The sequence below is a fragment of the Haliotis asinina genome, chromosome 7 (genome assembly GCF_037392515.1).
Source record: "Haliotis asinina isolate JCU_RB_2024 chromosome 7, JCU_Hal_asi_v2, whole genome shotgun sequence".
Classification (NCBI taxonomy): Eukaryota; Metazoa; Mollusca; class Gastropoda; order Lepetellida; family Haliotidae; genus Haliotis; species Haliotis asinina.
Window position 1 is genome coordinate 30,432,113 of NC_090286.1, and position 15,806 is coordinate 30,447,918.

The 15,806-nt window shown below is 38.1% G+C and overlaps 1 protein-coding gene across 4 annotated transcripts in view; it reads right to left on the bottom strand.

Annotated features, from left to right (window-relative positions):
* LOC137290350 (AP-1 complex subunit mu-1) overlaps nucleotides 1-15,806 on the bottom strand; it is a 190,511-nt gene that overhangs the window by 173,011 nt on the left and 1,694 nt on the right. For 2 of the 4 annotated variants that reach the window (XM_067821204.1, XM_067821206.1), the window contains exons 2-11: nucleotides 11,413-11,474; nucleotides 10,400-10,624; nucleotides 9,666-9,796; nucleotides 8,954-9,098; nucleotides 7,951-8,077; nucleotides 5,628-5,770; nucleotides 4,795-4,866; nucleotides 3,939-4,097; nucleotides 2,983-3,108; nucleotides 149-2,522 (exon numbers count right to left, since the gene is read on the bottom strand). In XM_067821204.1, coding sequence (XP_067677305.1) covers nucleotides 2,424-2,522; nucleotides 2,983-3,108; nucleotides 3,939-4,097; nucleotides 4,795-4,866; nucleotides 5,628-5,770; nucleotides 7,951-8,077; nucleotides 8,954-9,098; nucleotides 9,666-9,796; nucleotides 10,400-10,624; nucleotides 11,413-11,454 — 1,269 coding nt within the window. In that variant the 5' untranslated portion in view covers nucleotides 11,455-11,474 and the 3' untranslated portion in view covers nucleotides 149-2,423. Of the gene's footprint in view, nucleotides 1-148; nucleotides 2,523-2,982; nucleotides 3,109-3,938; nucleotides 4,098-4,794; nucleotides 4,867-5,627; nucleotides 5,771-7,950; nucleotides 8,078-8,953; nucleotides 9,099-9,665; nucleotides 9,797-10,399; nucleotides 10,625-11,412; nucleotides 11,475-15,806 lie in introns of those variants that run through there. The other 2 variants (XM_067821205.1, XM_067821207.1) reach the window with 2 other exon arrangements.

Consider the following 15,806-nt stretch of genomic DNA (forward strand, 5'->3'; position numbering starts at 1 on the left):
CATGCCGTTGATCACTGGACTGTCTGGTCCAGATCCGATTATATGTATTTACACACCTCCACCATACAGCTGGAATATTGTGGAGTGTGGCATTAAACAACAAACAAACCAAACCAAACCTTGCATCAAGGAAAACAACAATCACCACAGCACTTGCAGATTTAATTGATGAAATACATGACAAACAAATTGTGCAACCATGAGGAATGTAGACACATAGCATACTGTAGCTGACAGCAGGATAGCTTCCTTCAGTCTGCAGATCATTCCTAGAACTTGTCACTCAAGCTGCTGACATACTGTACAATAGCTTCATCACACATGGCACCCCTTCCAATGCTATGTCTCAGTTACATTCTGTTACATGTCCCGTTAGTTATTCTAAGTCTTAGTGTATTTGCTTCACACAAGTGTCTTGAAAATGTGTATTTTGTATCAGCTGGTCTGCAGATTAACGGATTAAAAATCGGGAATGTGTGAAAAAAATAGTCAAATATTCTAGCTTAAAATATTTTGTTCTAACACTTCAGAATGATAATCATACTTCAGTCAAAACTTAAACACTTGCTTTTCCTGCATTTCCTAGACTGGTGGTAAATGCTCAGTGGACTGTAATTGTCCGTAATTAGTCAACGGTTGTCAAGAAACTATTATAGCTATTCTAGCACTGTCCTCAAATACGTCATCATTACAATGACAATGTGTCTCATGCTAAAACTTCACTGATACATCAAACATGAGTAGAAGTCAACATCATCATTTGCAGGTGGTACTTTTGTGCACCTACTGACGTTAATGGTCTTTTCAACCTGTAATCACATACATATCTTACATTACTGCAATCTGATAAAAGATAGTTATTGATGGAATTGAACACTTCAGTATTCCACAACTTCTGACAGCCATTACAGTTCTGTTCTGTTTGATTATACAACTGCAAATGATAAAAATTCCAAAAATTCAGCACAATCTTCAAATAATGTTCTGATTTATATTTTGGTGTCAATTTCCAATTACATATGACAAAACCAAAAACAAATTGTCCTTGATGTTGGTAATGCTTAAACTTTACTAGATGAAGTAAGCCATATAAGTCCAACAAACAAACAGCGTTTCATCTATTTCACATAAATAAATACAATGGATGATGGACTGTGTCTATCAGTCTTTTGACCACAACAATTATGTACATGCACATTGAACAGCTGTCAACAGAACTGCCTCACTAACTAACATAACAAAGACAGCATCAATCAGATATAATATTTCATAGCACATATGATGTATGTGACATGTCACAGTCTTTCCCATGTCAGAATATTACATTCGGGAAAAGGACCCTTTCAAATTTCCCACTTGACCACAGGACTGGTGAGTGGACAATAATTAGTGGTCTTGTATATACTTAACTCGAGAAAATAACAATTGTAGCTTCACTTAACTATTAATAGTAAAATTCACTGGACATAGGACCACTGCAAACTTATCATATAATGGTCGTGATGAATTTTTACAAGCCAGGGACCACAGGAATTTTGCACACTGATATTACTTACCTGTATGACTTGGTAATAGATCTTGGTAACAGATCACTTGGTATTTATTCCGATCACTATTCCTTCATTTGAAAAGGAACAACTCTACTCACAGTCAAGAAATCATGTTTTCAAGTACCAGTACATAACCTGTCTTTGTGCCAGTCCATGATGAAACACACTAAGATTTGAGCCTGATGATTGTTATGTTTGTTTAGGGATGGCACTTTTCAGCAAATCCTCGGAAATCCGATTATTAAATGCAAATCAATCAATCTTGAGATACATCTAAATTACTAAGAAAGTGAAATCCCAAATATGACGTATGTTGCATAAATCCCGGGAGAAAATATTTTGAGGGGTGAGATCCTGCTTACCATGGTCAAGTACCCACATCTCTCTTGGGCTATTGATTGTAACTATTTACATACATTGTTGCAGCCCCTAGACCCCAGCTGATTTTCAGCTGAAATACCTTTCACCTGTTGTAATCCCTGTTTGTTGAGTTACTTCTTTGTCCAGATCCCAAGAACAACTTTGATTTTTGTGGCCATTTTTGACAGATTTTACCCCAAACCTGATTATGTGTTTGCAAAGTGTTCAATATAAATCATTAAAAAAAGACACTATCTTTGCAAACAATCTAATAATTTGCATTATTTTATATAAAACAAATACATAAATAGTCTCAGACACATAAAGTACATATCATTTTCTTTCAGGATACTTAAAATCAGTTGTACCTTACAAGAATGACCTCCATTTTGTTCTGAATACCCCTGTGTGACAACAAGGACTGAACATACGGTGTTCAGTAATGAGCTTATAGGACTTTACATTGACACTGTTCACAATTCCAAGGATGCCCAGACAACTGGAAGCAGCTTCTCACTGGGTACGTAGCTGGTAGTCTCCGTTCTGGGTGATGTAACGCACCCAAGGTAGTGCTTGATACCCGCTTTTCTCAATGATCTTCAGGTAACGAACCTGAAACAGATGCACAATTCTGTAGAACACATAAAGTACACCTTTCCAGACTGGGTTGAGGTCAGGCTTCAAGGGCATTTTTGTGTTTCATTTTCAAATCCATACAGAACAAGATGGACTACACAGATGTGAAGTCAAATGTGTGTGTTGGAATCTGTGTTGGAATCTGTGTTGGAACATGCCTGTGTGCATTTACCTGTTTGTCTAATATGGCTAATTTGCACTTCATTTCAACCGTAATTTTTAATGAATATGTAAGAGAAAGTTAGGTTCCTTTCTACTTAGTCTGCGATCTTGATTTGATAAAAGAACCATGACAAAGTGGGAAATTGTCAGTTGTAAACCTTTTTCGAATTCCCTGTGGTGGTTTTCCAAGAGACAGTTACACCTGTCACAATCTTAGGCACCAAAGGAAAAGGTTTCAGTATTTCTACTGACACTTATGTCAACACTAACTCACCTGAATTCCTGACACAGTGAAGTAAGGAATCTCGAACTTGACATTGATCGGAGGTCGACCTTCAATGTCTTCACTCATCACACTAGGTAGACCAAAGTGGGCTCTCATCAGATACTCCTTACCACCCTGGAAAACAAAGGTAATTGCTGCTGTGTTTTAACTGTATGGAACTGTATCAATACAGTCTGAATGATTTGTTTGTTTGTTGTTTACTGCCACATACAGCAATATTCTAGCTTTATGGCTCAAGTCTGAATGAAAACCTGTTGCAGTTATATTCCAGCTATATGGCTCAAGTCTGAATGAAAACCTGTTCCAGCTATATTCCAGCTATATGGCTCAAGTCTGAATAAAAACCTGTTGCAGCAATGTTCCAAATATGACATACACACAGTGCGTGACATAGCCACAAGGGCATGGAAGGAATAATCCAGTCAGGCAGTGTGGCTAGTAATAATCCAGTCAGGCAGTGTGGCTAGTAATAATCCAGTCAGGCAGTGTGGCTAGTAATAATCCAGTCAGGCAGTGTGGCTAGTAATAATCCAGTTAGGCTGTAAATCTCCAGTCACTGGCCCCACTGGACTAGAAAGGGGTTGCAGGCTGTTGTGATTCAGTTACTGCCATTATCATCATATTGTTACAGCAATCAAATTACAAATGATACCATAGCACAGCTAGTAGCAAACTCAGTGACAATCTATTGTTACTTGATTGAATTCAAGCATTTGGACTTTCTCTGTATCCTTGTGGACATGTTGCGTTGCGTCAGTTATCAATTTTTGGCATATAGGACACAAGAATTTGCATCCCATAAATCCCTGACTTTTCCATATTCCAAATAAACAGTCTCTAAATAATTGAGGCTGGACCAGACAATCTAGTGATTGACATCTATTTAATACACATTTACCAAAGTTAAGGTGATCTTTTGTAACACAGACTTGAAGTTTACTCACCGGGAACGATTTGATGCTCCACACTACACTGCTTATTTCTGGAGAGTATTTACAACTTCCGACGGAAGTTTTAAATTTGGGGGAATCTGCATCAGTTGGTACCGGAATTATGATCTCAACATTATTGGCTGTGGACCTCCTCTTGAACTGACTCTTGGCCTGGAAGGATAATCACATATAGATCAGGGTTGACACAAAATTACTTCAACATACTCAAACACCCTAACACAGACCTGCAGTAGTCACAGAGTTAACTGCAAGTAAATCCATAGTGTTATGGTTATCACTCATAACAGATTGATAAACTGTAATCATTAACACTTCCACAAAACTCACAGGACACAATTGCAACTGATGCCACTATGAAAACTACTGGAGATATTTCCTGTTGATGTTTCATTTTAAATGAATATCGATTAGTCTCTCAAATGAAGGTCTGTATATAATCGAGTCTGGACAAGACAATCCAGTGATCAACAACATGAGCATCGATCAACACAGTTGGGACACATGACATGTGTCAACCAAGTCAGCGAGCCTGACCACCCAGTCCTGTTAGTTACCTCCTACAAGAAGCTTGGGTTTATGAAGATCAATTCTATTTCTAACCCCTATCTTCATGGGTCATTTTGGAAAGGAGCAGGGATTATGTTGTCAAGAAAGTGACAAAAAAGAGTGTTAATCCTGTCTGAAACCACAGTATTTCAGTTAAATCACAACATGTCAACTGGGTTCAGGACATCAGATAGAGAGTAAACTTCTCAAGGCTTCACACTACACTTAATCACCTCATGGCAAACTTATAGCATAGAAACAAGTCTTCTATGACAACATGACAATACAGGTGCATGTTTACCTTGATCATGTATTCCACCCTGCTGTGGGCGTGTCTCTCAATCACCGACTCCACCCAGATCAGTGGCTTCACCTGCAACAACACAATACATTAACAACAACAAAGAACTGTTTAAAGAGGAATAATGCCATAGTGCTTGTAGTTATATTTTCTTCCTACATTAGCACCTTATGCATATGAACAAGGACAGAGATGGCCTTTTAAAATTTCAGTATCAGATTCAAAACCCATGATGTGGTTGATTTGTTGTTTACAGCCACACTCAGCAATATTCCAGCAATATATGTCAGTCTGTAAATAATCATGACTGGGCCAGACAATTCAGTGATCAACATCTGAGCATTAGTCTACGTATTATGATGAAGGACAGTTGGCAACTATTGAATCTTTATGCTAAATAAACCAAAATTATGGAGCTGATCAACAGTGAAACAAATGAACATAAATTATTGCAGACAACCCCAAGCCTTGGTCTTGCAAAAAAATTGTAAACCGAACCCTACAAGTGTGATTCAAGGGACATAACTCTGCAAACACCTTCAGACACAAATGCCATGTTTGCGCTCATCTGAATAAATGTTTGAATGTGTTTGACATTATGTTTGAATAAACCACCAGTAGCTCACAAAATACAAAATAAGTGAGTGAGTGAGTTTAATGCCACTTTTTGCAATATTCCTGCAGTATCACAGTGAGGGACTCTCGAAATGGGCCTCACACACTGCACCAATGTGGGAATCAAACCCAGATCTTCGGCATGATGAGCAAACACAGTAATCACTTGGCTATCCCACCACACCCTAAGATTAAAGATGCGAGTCAGTTTGACTTACATGGGTGTTAAGCCTGTAGGACATGAGTTCAAACTCTCCATCTGGCGGGATGAAGGAGATGGTTCTATCATTTTCAAATCTGGACAGTCTCACACACTGATGGAACTTGACGTCCTCTAGTTCCACAGACTTGCTCTTACCCCCTGCAAAAGATGTATCACATTCTCACATCTAGATCATAGTACATCTATCTCTATAAAATCAGTCAAACATTAGGCTGTATAATTCATAATGACCTCAAATAGCATTTGAGAGAAAACAAGAGTTTTCCAAAAATATGGCAATGTCCCCTCGTCACTGAAGAACAAAGAAATATTGATAAAATTGATCTTGAACACTGGTGTCTACATAATCCTCAAATGTAGGCTGTCACCAAATTTGAAGATATTGGGTACAATAGTTCATGAGATATCGCATTAACAAGAATCGGGATGCACGTACCTACGGACAAACAGATGTAGGTATGTACAGACGCCGCTGAATACATAGTCCCCCGTGCCACATTGTGACGGGGGACAATAATTTCTATGCATTGAATACTTATTGTAGCATGACCCTATGAAATACTTGATTCTGATTATTGATCTGTTGGGTTTTACAAATAATCACCTTTGACGAATGTGCTGATTTTACTTATTGCATAATTGTGGAAACATATTAAATTCTTACGTCTACAGCTAACACAAAATGTTTCTCTCAGTAAAAACAATGACAACGAAGACATCTTTGTTGACAATTTTAATTAGTCTATGTAAACTTATCCTCAGTACTTTTCGTTACACTCCACTACAGAGTGTAACAAAACATTATTGGAGGTCGCATCAGGTAACCTTTGAGATTGACCAATCAGAACACAGCTTACCAAATCCCAAAAGTCATTCGCAAATACCTTTTGAACTTTTTATCTCGGAAAGGTTCATACCCGAACGATTCCGAAAGCTATTTAGTGTACGCTCTCTTCCGGGTGATGCACACGGCGTACATACAACCATGACAACGGTGAGTAAACAGTTGCTGAAAATGGTGTTTTTGGCAATATTCAAGGATGTTATCTTGCGGAAATATTTGGTAAGGGTAACCATGTCAACAGAAACCCCAAAGCGTATATACTGCAGGTCAAATAACTGTGTAACATGCAGATTTTTGTTTGAGTCAGTGCCCTGAATATTTTGAAGGTCCCTCTGATCCCTAAATAGTAGCCATTGTCTGATTGGTTAAATCTATTTAACCGTCTCGCATTTTATTGGACGGTCATTGGTCGCTCAAAGGTTGCCTGACGCAAATTTTACTAGGTTTTGTTAGACTCAGTGGTGGATTGTAATGAAATACACTCAGACTAAGTTTACTTAGACTGCAATTTTAATATGCTTAATGCTCTAAAAACAACATGACACTGAAAACAATAAGTGAGTTGGGTTTTACATCACCCTCAGCAATATTCCAGCTATATGGCGACGGTCTGTAAATAATTGAGTCTGGACCAGACAATCCAGGGACCATCAGCATGAGAACTGAATGGATGAAATGTGGGAACCAAGGCACTGAGTCTGACCACTCGATCCTGTTGGTCGCACTGAAAGCAGAATGTTCATTTCATGCATACATCTCCATTACAATATCATTCTTTGATTATTTAAACAGGCATGAGAAAGACAGTAAGTGAAATTAACGTAAACAATGCAACAGATTCATACAGGAGAATCCAGGTCAGCAGAGGTCAGTTCATCTTTCAACCAATCAGAAAACAGCTTACATTCATTTGCTTGTCTGCTGCATGAAACTGCCTCAGAAGTAATTCAGGCATTTCATGGCAGCCTGTAAACAACTGGGTTTGGGCAAGAGAATCTAGTCATCATATACAGTGCTGAATGTGACGACATGCCACCAGTGCACCAAGTCTTACAGCCTGATCCATTTGGTCATAATAAGTTTCTAGGGACCAAGTCTACTCTGGACTTCCTATGGGTAAACGTTGAGAAAGAAAAGTGACAGAGTATCATTTAAAGTCACTTTTAGCAATATTCCTGCAACATAATGGCAGGGGACACAGGAAAATGAGCTTCACACATTACACCAAGTGGTGAAATGAACCCAGGTTTTCGGTGTGATGAGTGACTGCCTTAACCACTCAACTACCTCACTGCTCCTAACAAAAAAAATTGGTATGTGACCATAACAGGGGATAGAAATGCAGTGCACCTGACAGTATACATTGTAAACAAAATGATGCTACCAACAGCTGAAAATAGAGAAACTTAATCAATATGATAAACAGCAATGTTATCAAATCTATATGAGACAAATTTAAATCAGTACTACTCACTGCCTGTACTTTCAAACAGAACTTTATCGTTGAGGCCGAGTCGTAGTTCAGGCATTCCTGACAGAAACACCCTCATTTTGATTGCTCCAACTATCTCACTCCGTAACACGTTACCATTGGCGCTCACCTGTGTAGATAGAGAAATCTGTCTAAGCACATCTTACACATCACTCTCGCTGCACACAAGCAGGAGGGCATTGTAACTTTATTCTGATGTTATCACTTGCCAGGGAAGTTGGTATATTTAATACTGCTACAGAACTTGAGGACAGCAACTGGAGAACATCATCTGTAAATTCTACATATGAATCTGAATATGGTCCTGCTGCATAACAATGTGGAATGATATTTGTATGACGCAGTCCCCAAGCATTCTATCACATACTTCAGGACGACACTCCATATGCTTGGATTGAAATGTTGAGAGTGAGTGAGCAGGGGTTCAAAAATCCCATTGCCCGATGCCCAGGGGTTCAAAAATCCCATTGCCCGATGCCCAGGCAATCAAGTAATGATATCCTACTTGTATGAGGGCTACTAGATAGTTTCCACTTACAGTCTCAAACTGCAAATAAACTTGGATTTCATTTCACATCTGCTCAAAATGTAGCTAATAAATTTCACAATAATGATAAAGTAGAGTTATTTCACTGTGCTATTTATCACTCTTGATTATGTAATGAAATCAGAGCAAGAGGAAAATTAGTCAGGACAATTTACTTTCTTCAAGTCACTTGCCCTGAGGCAAAAAACTTTGAACACCTAAGTGAGTTTTAGTTTTATCCTGCTTTTAGAAATATTTCAGCAACATCACATCTGGGCATGCCAGAAATGTACACCACACATTGTACCCCTGTGGAATTGAACCCAAGTCTTTGGCATGACGAGCAAATGCTTAAACTGCTAGCCTATCCTACCACCCCTAGTAGAATAGAATAGAGTATGTTAAGAATGACATTGTTCAGTGAACTCCAGACTATGGCACAGTTCTGAGGATACCTACGAGAAGATTAACAGATTCTATGACATCAAGAAAGACTTCGTTCTTCCTGTATTTGACTCCTTCTGACCGCCATGACACAGCGTTAGTGACTGCCATGGGTGGACGAGGAGCAATCTCTAACTTGTGACTATCTTGGGTGATGTACCTGTAACATACATATGGAACATACATCCATGACACCAAAGTATCATTACTGACAGGCATATACATGATACATAAATATGACAAAATGCCAACACTTAAAGACTATCCATCCAGGCAGTCGCAGAGGTCAATCTTAAGCACACTTTAACAAGTTGGATCAACTGCAATTGTTTAATTCAGATTACCATTCATACTGGTAGTATTTACAAACAGTGCTTCTGAGATGTCTTGCAGTTTAACAAATGTCAAGGATTCAGCACTTTGGTTTACATCATTGCAAACAAAGCATGGCCATATATAGTCTACAAAGCAGACAATCATATAAGACACTTAGGACTTAGCCAAGGATGACCAACTTATTAACAACACCTTCGCTTTCCAATGGCATTTTCATCGAAACCTAGAAACATCCCTGGCATGAACTACTCAAAACTTCGGATAAAATCATTGCCTTATTTGTTCTCAAACTTTTATCACCCATAAGCATTACATGCCTCAGACATAATGTGACCTTCAGATTGTTGATAATTCTGTAATGATTACATACTGGCCAATGTGGTATACTCACTCTTGTAAGATCTTGCTGTCAGTGGTCTGTGGGTAGCCAAAGTCCATCACCTCATCCAGAAGCTCATAGATGACAACGAAATTATCTCGGATACTTTCCTCTTCCAACTCTTTGAAATACTCAACAAATATCTGTAAGAGAGGAGACATAGTGGCTGGTACGGTCAAAATACATCAAGTATTGTTAGAAATGAAAAGTCAAAAAAAAGTGACTGCTATGATTTCAGTTTGGCCAAGCATCCCTTAAAACGAGTTAAAACTTCACTATACTTATTCAATGGCAACCAAAGGTGAAAGTGAATGGAAGTTCGCTTATCACCAGTAGTAGTGACATCTTGCAACTGACTGACTGACTGACTGACTGAGTGAGTGTGAGAGAGAGAGAGAGTATATAGTTTTACACTGCACTCATCAATATTTCAGCTATATGGCTGAATTAATTAATTAATTAATTAATCAGTAATTAATCAAGTCATTAACATCATGAGTATCGATCTGCATTATTGGGAACTGATGATGTGTGTCAACTAAGTCAAGGAACATGACCACCCAATCCCATTAGTCGCCTCTTACAACAAGCATGGGTTACTGAAGATATATTCTAACCCATACCTTCACAGGTCTCACATGGCATGAGCCATGCCGCAGTTAGAAAATTCAGTTTAATAGGTCAGCAATTCCAAGGGCCACCAGTTTGACAATTATTTAAAGACAAAACACATCAAAATGTTGTACCTGAACAAGCTTATGCAGGAAGGAGAACATGAGAGCAGCATTGGAGTTCTTCTTGGACGTTGCCACCAGGTACAGGTTGTTGTACTTGATGTAGATGTAGGCCAGATCACCATGCTGGATGATGGGGGAAACATTCCCCTCCTCTTCCTTGTCCATCACTAGTGTCATGAACTTGTCAATCACAGACATGTCTATGTCACCCCGGTAGTTCCGACTAATCAGAACCTGGAAAATCAAGACATGGCCAAAAATTGTAACAGATGCTATATTAAGGTTTACACTTTCTCATTAAAGTACAGATTCTAGTACCTTATGGAGTTGAGTGTCAAGTGAGATTTGAACCCCAACTCTCAGAGTAAGGCACCTAATGGTCTCATGTTAAAATTGTCCATTTTCTAAAAGACGTGCTCAAGGTAATATATCAGTTTTAATGTCACTTGTCAAAAAATCTCCTCTGTTATAGAGTTGTCATCTGAGGATAAAAACAGAGTGAGTGAGTTTAGTTTTATGCCACAACATTCCATCATTGTTGTGGCGGTCTGTAAATAATGAACAAGAGCATGAGCATAGATGTGCGCAACTTGGAACTGATGACGTGTCAACTGAGTCAGCGAGCCTCACAACCCGATCCCTAAGTTGCCACCTATGACAAGCATGGGTTACTGAAGGCCAATACTGTAACCCGGACCTTCACGTGTAGAAGTAAAAAGAACTCATGAACAAAGATATGTCAGCAACCACCTTGACTTTTATCACTTGGTAGTTTAATGGCGTTGAAATATCAGAATTAGCAGTTAGTTAAATAGTCCTTATGTGTCTGTACAAAGACCAAAAATGTGTTAAAATCATTAAACAAAAGTAATTGTCAGTTTCATGAGCTCTGAAAATAAGCTGAAGGTCTTTTAAAGACTTCAATTTGGCATTTTCAACAAAAGTAAACCAGAAAAAATCCTTATTATACTCTTGAACACATTGAATTTTCATGGGTTTTGCATAATTAACAATAGCATTACCTTTCCCTTGACATCAAGGAGATATATAGCTGAGGCAGACATGGTGAAGCAGATGTCTTTACCTAAAAACAAAAGAAACAAATGTATATTTTATAGATTATAGGTATTTAGCATCAAGAATTTCGGTCGAACGGGGGACTAAATTATGCAGAATCGCAAGCCTGACGCTTGAAGTATGAACATAGATTTGAAGCTTAATACAATAGGGGGTTATTGCACTATGTCCCGATATCAAATTTTCAAGATTAGACTCGTGGTGACGAAAAACATTATTGACTACCGCCTGTTCGTCTCCTCTCGCTGCCATCTTTGATGATATTTATGCCGTTTCAGGATGCTATGGTTGCCGTTTTTGGATGCTGTGACTGCCGCTTTGTGCGCTTGGCAACCGTTCTTGGGCACTGTTGTAGCTAATACAAGAGTTTTGTTGCCATTTCAAAAGATCAGTATTCCATTACAGGGGGTTTGTTTTTTGAGGATATTGTGGCAGTTTCTGGTGATTTGTGTTCTGTTTTGGTGAATATGAGTTCAGTTTTGGTGTATATGAGCTCAGTTTTGATGATTTGTTCACCGTTTGTGTGGTAGGCCTGATAGTTGCATACCATATTTACTGTAATCAGGAAATTAGGTAATGGGCAAATTGACAAAGTGTGCTTATCAAAACCATATACAAATTGTTGTCAAAGATCAAGTGAACAGAATGGAAAACACAATTCAAAACTATATGAAATGATTTTCAAGATTATTTATCCCTCTACAATGTTGTTTGTCTGTAAAATATCTGTAATAATCAGACGAAAATAGGAATGTTGAGCATAAACAAGGATAACTGATATTTTCAGGCTGGACTTCAAATCCGTCAGGAGACAGTTATTAAAGCATGACAGGGCACTTATATAGTAATATATTAACAATAACATAGTAAAACTATTCAAGGCAATACTACCTACTGATACTACCTTCTCTATTGACAAATCTTTTCTTCTTGTCTTACAGTCAGGTTATACGTAAATTTTTGGCAGAGTGCCACATGTTAGTTCTCACAGTGAATGACTCATATAGCCAACAATTGTGCAGCATTTCATAAATAAAACCCTCGATCATGTCCATGGGATTTGAACCAATTCGAAGATTATTATTAAATTAATTAAATGCTACGGTGAAGCATCACTGTCTACAGACAATGTATAAATGAATAAATGTCATGTATTTTGTAAGGAGTTATGTTATGAAGCCATCGTATTAACTGTGGACAAATGAGCAACATGCAAGCTGTCAAAATCAGCATCTGTCCAATCCAGTAGGTTGTCAGCACTAGCATAAAATCCCATCCGTGATTTGTACATTCATCATCAGCTCTACAATTCAGCACATTGTCTAAACTAGATTAAACTAGATGAGTGCTGGTTTAGACAGCTTCCACTGTAGTTGGGTTTTCTATTTCTCCTGAAGTGTTAGGATGGTAAGCATCAACATGATCAATGGCAGCATCCTACCAGGGCTTCACGTACTACCCATGTGACAAACTGAACCAGTGACTTAGGCATGATGGGCAGACACTTCCACAACTTGACTACCCCATCACATCAATGGGTGTACATACATGTTGTGGGTATGCACAACCATTTCATCATACCCTGAATCAGTGAATGCATGCACAATATGAACTGTATCACAATTCAGGTGTCAGAGAGTCTATGTCAACAATATAAGTCATTAAATCTATAACCATGCTATCATAACCTAGTCTGTTCCATGAGTATGTTTATTATTAAAATGACTATCAGACTAATAATACGCAACAGTTTTCCCTAAGTGTCAGGGTAGAAAGGGCACTCTTCTGTCTCACAGTTCCTGAACCACATTATTTTCCCTACTATGTGTGTGTGTTTGTGTGTATGTATGTAGAGAGAGAGGGGGGGAAGAAGAGAGTGTGAGAGTGACAGAGGGAGACTAAGCGTCAGTCTACAAAAACACATAAGATGACACATGCAATGCTTGTTACTTTGCACAAGTATAATATTAACCAAAATGGAATGGTCCCAATAGTTTATGCTTAAAGGGACACTTGTCCAGAGCTATTTCCGTGGACTGGTTATTCCTTCTGTTTTTCCCCTCCGAGTACCCAGATGATATCCCAGAATTTGTGACCAGTTCGTGAGCTCTGCTGCACCCCCCAAATGCGCAAATGACAGTTAAAGTATAGACTGATCGATAAAGATGAAGTCATTTTGAAAGTTAATATAAAAGCACATGGTCTACTCATACTTATAGTGAATTTATAACACGAATGATATATACTGGACAAAAATAGTTAAGGATACATGTAAATTTTAAAATTCTGAATAATTATCTGTTTTTTTATTCATTGACACACTGATGAAATATCTATCATAAAAATACCATTATTGCTAACTCATTTTGTCCAGTATATCCAAACATTGTATAGATTGCCGAATCATATTTCACACATGCCATATATGTGCGCTTATGTATGTTGTCTGTAATGCAGATTCTGCTGAATGCCACAACAAATAAATTTAAACAAAAATGCAAATATAAAATATAAAACAGACTAATGTCATAGCCACAATGCCAAACTACTACCTTGTTCAGGAATGCATCCATCAATATCCACATAAAAACAACAAAAGAACCATATGCCATTCATCTGCAGCTGATCCTGCTCTATCTCATGGTCTTTCAACAGTCTAATATGCAAAAAAGTGATGCATCGTTTCACTTTTCACATTAATGTATAGTCTCACTGGTCACACCTGGCAACTTATTGCATGCTGTCCACCATTCTGTTTTTACACTTGCACTTCGCAAGGTGTAGTAATCTACACACATAAACATTGCCTTTTCACAAATCCGCTGTGGAAAATAAAGGCAATTGATCAATCAGTGTGTTATTGTTTAATTCTTTGATAAATGTTTGTTTTTGTAACGCAGCTGATAAACCCTCTTGCATCTCTTACATGTACATATTACATAACATGTAATACATTTACCACATCGGACCTCAATTTACCGTATATACCTGCGTATAATGCAAGTTTTTCGTACCTAGAATGAGGGGGTCAGGAAGGGTTATCGCATTATACACGGGGTATAAGATCTTACGTTTTTCCCTGCTGTTTCACTTTCAGTTTCTCCACTGATGATGTCAAACGGCGTTTGATAGCCATCCCAGCACTTCACAAGAAAACTTCGTATTTAGTCCGAAATAACTGTTAATATCCGAAAAAAGACCATTTGTATCTCATTTCCTTGTTTTTAACGTATATTCTCTGTAAATAAAGTTGAAATGACCATCGATCCAGATTTACAAGCCAGCTGACACGGTAAACAGACATGAGAATGACAAATTGTAAAAATCACTGAAAAATCAAGCTAGGTCAAGGGGGGCGCTCTTTCCAGCCATTCCCAACGAAATTTTTCTTTACAGACGTAGTAATGTTGTGTATTTACTCCAGACAGGAGAAATGCCAAATGGGAAACCTTATCGAGTAATCTGAGTGGTGTTACCACTTATTATACCTGTTATAAATTCATTGACTGACCATCAAGTGAATGATGACAAACAATGTGTAGGTTTTATTATCATAGATGATAAGACCAGGGGCATAGCTCCCTCAAATTACACATAATGTTTGCTATGAAAACTGAGCCAACCCTCAATACTACCTAAATTATTTAGATATTTAGTAAATATAAAGATTTGCAATCTATCGAACTTGCTACGTGCCTGTAGACATTTTTACACGACAAGGTTAAATATTGAGGTAAAACCACAGAAATAGGTTAAATTTGGATCAGTCACAATACCATCCATGCATTAGAAAAAAAAACTACACTGTTGCAATACATTATTACAATAAGCGAAGGAATATCAGGGATTTTTCCAAAAAATGGCATGGACAGTAGCCCTGTCCCTGTGTGTGTCATGGTCAAGGGAGCAGGTGCTGGTCATATTGCAGCTTGGTTTCATAATTAGACTGTTGGCGAGAAACAAGAATTGCTCCACATCAGTGCCCTTTTAAACAGTGACAAACTTATGTCACATGCTGGTCACTGTGCCACATGTACATCCACACACATCACTACATATATCTCTTAGGTTAAGAGTTCCAAATGGAACTAATGCTTGATAGGTATGCTATTTACCATGAATATTTTAAAGGTCACATGCAACCAAAAAATCAAACATAATTAAAACACATTTATCACTTATTCATGACATATAATATACATTGATGCTTAAAAAAACCCAAATAAACACAATTATAAGCGTACAATCGCGATTCAAAAGTGCAATATTTTGTACTTGGGCTTACTTCCCCCGAAACGACGCACTCGAGAGACCGAACCCAGTCAGCGCGGGTGGATAT